Below are 3,114 nucleotides of genomic sequence, written 5' to 3' on the forward strand. Positions count from 1 at the left end.
ACAACGTATAAATAAAAGATGGTGTTGGTTTAAGAGGGTGATTATTGCAATTATATACACAACAGTACATCTTGTGTGAGCCAACAAGCTCTGGCACTTACGTGTTCACCAGCAAGTGAGTATCGTTAACTGGATAATCAGTGAGGGATGTTCTTTATTTCAATTCCTATGATGATATGATTAATAATATCGGCGATTTCAATTAGGATTATGATAATTTGGATGACTATGGTGGTGCTAGTAATGACGGATTGAATGGTTAAAATAGTGTGGTTTATATGATTTCGATTGAAGAGATAGTAGCTCCAGTGACAATGAAGATCTGTTAAATGATGAATGAGATGTTGCTATAGTTCAAACTGGAACATTTTATTTTTAATAAAACAAACGGCATTGTTACACAAAGCTTGCAGCTTCCAATCCAACATGGCAGTGCCCCAGCAGTCACCACCATCATCATCTTTATCATCATTATCTTTTTCATCTTCCCAACTTCCACCACCACCGCCGCCGCCGCCGCAACCGATCGTCAACGGCAACGACGCGAGACCAGACACGTGGCCCTGGCAAGCGGCGTTGTTCTACTTCAAGAAACAGCTCTGTGGCGCCTCTCTTCTAGACGAACGACACGTGGTAACCGCTGCCCACTGTCTCGAGTTAGTCTAAGTCTAAGTCTATGGTTTCTAGATAGAAATAAATAAGAAATTCATGCTGTAGGGTGCGTATTTTGTAAAAAAGCAAATAAAGATAACACTGATAGTTGAATTCAGTTGGAATTTTTGAATAATTTAATAAATGAATAAACAAATTGAATGTAAAATAGAACAAAATGTAAAATTAATTAAATTGCAACGTCATGAAAAAATGAAAAGAATTTTTATTAACTGTTTCCGATGAATTTATTTAAATTAAAATGTGTCCATTGTATAATTTAAAACTGTTGAAACTCATTCTCACCTGCAATTGAGACGACACGCAAACAAACATCGCCCAGCATCAGCTCAGAGCCATCCGACTACACGCTCATGTTGGGCTCCATCGAAAAGTCCTCAGAAGCCAGTGGAAACCTTTTCACCAACAGAGCATCTTTCATTCAAGTTCAAAATTTCACCGTCCACCCAAATTATACTTCGTTAGTTGACATTCTCGAAGGATGTCATTCGTATTTACTTTGCCTTATTTTGCTATATAATGAAGCCAAACAATTTAGAATATCAATCAAACATCATTCCAATGTTATCACTCCTTTTTTTGGTGTACATAATTTTTTCTAAACCTGCATAATACTTCACACATCGGCTAAAATGACTTTTCACCTAAAAAATTGACATGGCTTAGGTAGATGAGAGACTGTATTAAATTAATTCAACGAGTTACGAAAACCGCAGGTTCTGTTACTATTGGGGAAACGATATAGCCATTTTGAGATTGGCGACCCCCGTTCGATTCAACAGAGCTTTATCGCCCGTCTGCCTGATCGACCCGCAGTATGACGTCATCACAACGTCATCAATTTGTTACGCGCTTGGCTGGGGACTCACAAATTTTTATAACAGTAAGTGGCATAGGAGTTTTGACAATTTTACAAAATAACTTTGAAAATAATTGAAATATTGTAAATAAATAATGCAGCACTATCACTCCGTGGCACCGACAATATCATTTTCTTCTCAGCCTCTCATCATTATCTTCAGTCACCAGCACCATCAATGCTGTCATTGCTAACCATTAAATTTTTTTCCATTTCTGTCTGATCACCACCTTTACTACAGCATCATCCATCGCCACCACAACCGCCACATGTTCATCACGTTAACATTTCCAAGGTACTTCAGATGCGACAATTCTGCAAGTGGCCAAGCTGAAGCTGTGGTCGTGGGATGAATGCAGGAAGACGAACTTCTTCATCTCTCCATCCATGATTTGCGCCGGGTACACTGGGGGAATCATTGCTAATTGCAAGGTTAGGTCTATTCTCTCTTTCTCTCTCTCTCTCTCTTTCTCTCTCTCTTTCTCTCTCTCTCTCTCACTTTCTAACCCTAATCCACGTTAAAAAATAATACCACAACCAGATTTTTTTGCCAACTTTTCTGTCTAAAATTTATTAAAGAATTTAATGGAGTAACTTAATAGACTGATACATTCTATTAATAAATGCATACAATGTGTCATGAAAATTAGTTGCAACGAAGGCCATAAAGTAAGAAATTATCTTTGCACAATAAAAATTTCACCCAAAACCTAGAGGATTGAATTATTTACAATTTCCTTAATTAAAAATCGGTTTGATCAGCTTTTTAAAATTCTTATTTTGTAGGGCGACAGTGGCGGGCCACTTGTTTGTCGCAATAGCATCAGCAGCGGCAGCAGTAGCATCAACAGCTTCAGTCCTTGGCGTCTTGTCGGTGTGTTCACGTTCCTCAGTACCGGTTGCGATGTCGTCATGAAGCCGTCCGTCTTCACGAACGTTTCCTACCACAGCCAATGGCTGAAGAGTGCTATGAGTTGGTTGCTGTTGAGGATGGTGTTGGCCTTCGTTTGCCATTTTTTTTGTCTAATTTGATGTCATATTACTATGTTTTGTTAACGTTTTTATGATTCTTACCAGTCACAATCAAATAAGCAGACATCATAGCCAAATTTATGTGTTATAAGCGGCGTTTTTGTTAGGAAACCAATTTCAAATCCTCAGCAGACAAAACTTTAATGATTCCAATCCCAAAAAACCACATCTGTACTGCTGGGTAGTAATTATACGTGAGTATTTTACAAATATAATCACACTTACGGGCAAATTTTTATGACATTTCACTATCAAAATCTCTTCAAAATTACCGAAATTTTAACTGTTCAAATTTCAAAAATGTTTTTTCACACGACATTGTGACAAGAGCGTTTAATTGATTGCGACTGACATAGAAGAGAGGCAGCATTTGATGAAAGAGAAATCAAAGGCCGAGTTGTTGTTTACCCACCAAGTAACATGCCTGGTCCTTAAGCAAACATTTTTTTACGTTCTTTTAAGAGTTGCTAAATCGAAATGAAAAAAACCAAATCAGCCCGCCGATTTTAAATGCTACATTATCACTCTTTTATGATACGTTTTAAATTACT

The 3,114-nt window shown here is 37.6% G+C and overlaps 1 protein-coding gene across 1 annotated transcript; it reads left to right on the forward strand.

Annotated features, from left to right (window-relative positions):
* Positions 1-498: 498 nt before the first annotated feature.
* On the forward strand, positions 499-2,503 carry HELRODRAFT_140768 (hypothetical protein; the record flags this gene model as incomplete). Its single annotated transcript, XM_009022158.1, has 5 exons — positions 499-656; positions 1,001-1,132; positions 1,389-1,555; positions 1,827-1,963; positions 2,318-2,503. Coding segments are annotated over 5 exons (780 nt in total), but the record flags the coding sequence as incomplete, so codon positions are not given.
* Between the last annotated feature and the right edge of the window lie 611 nt (positions 2,504-3,114).

Source organism: Helobdella robusta (genome assembly GCF_000326865.2).
Source record: "Helobdella robusta unplaced genomic scaffold HELROscaffold_30, whole genome shotgun sequence".
NCBI classification, from domain to species: domain Eukaryota; kingdom Metazoa; phylum Annelida; class Clitellata; order Rhynchobdellida; family Glossiphoniidae; genus Helobdella; species Helobdella robusta.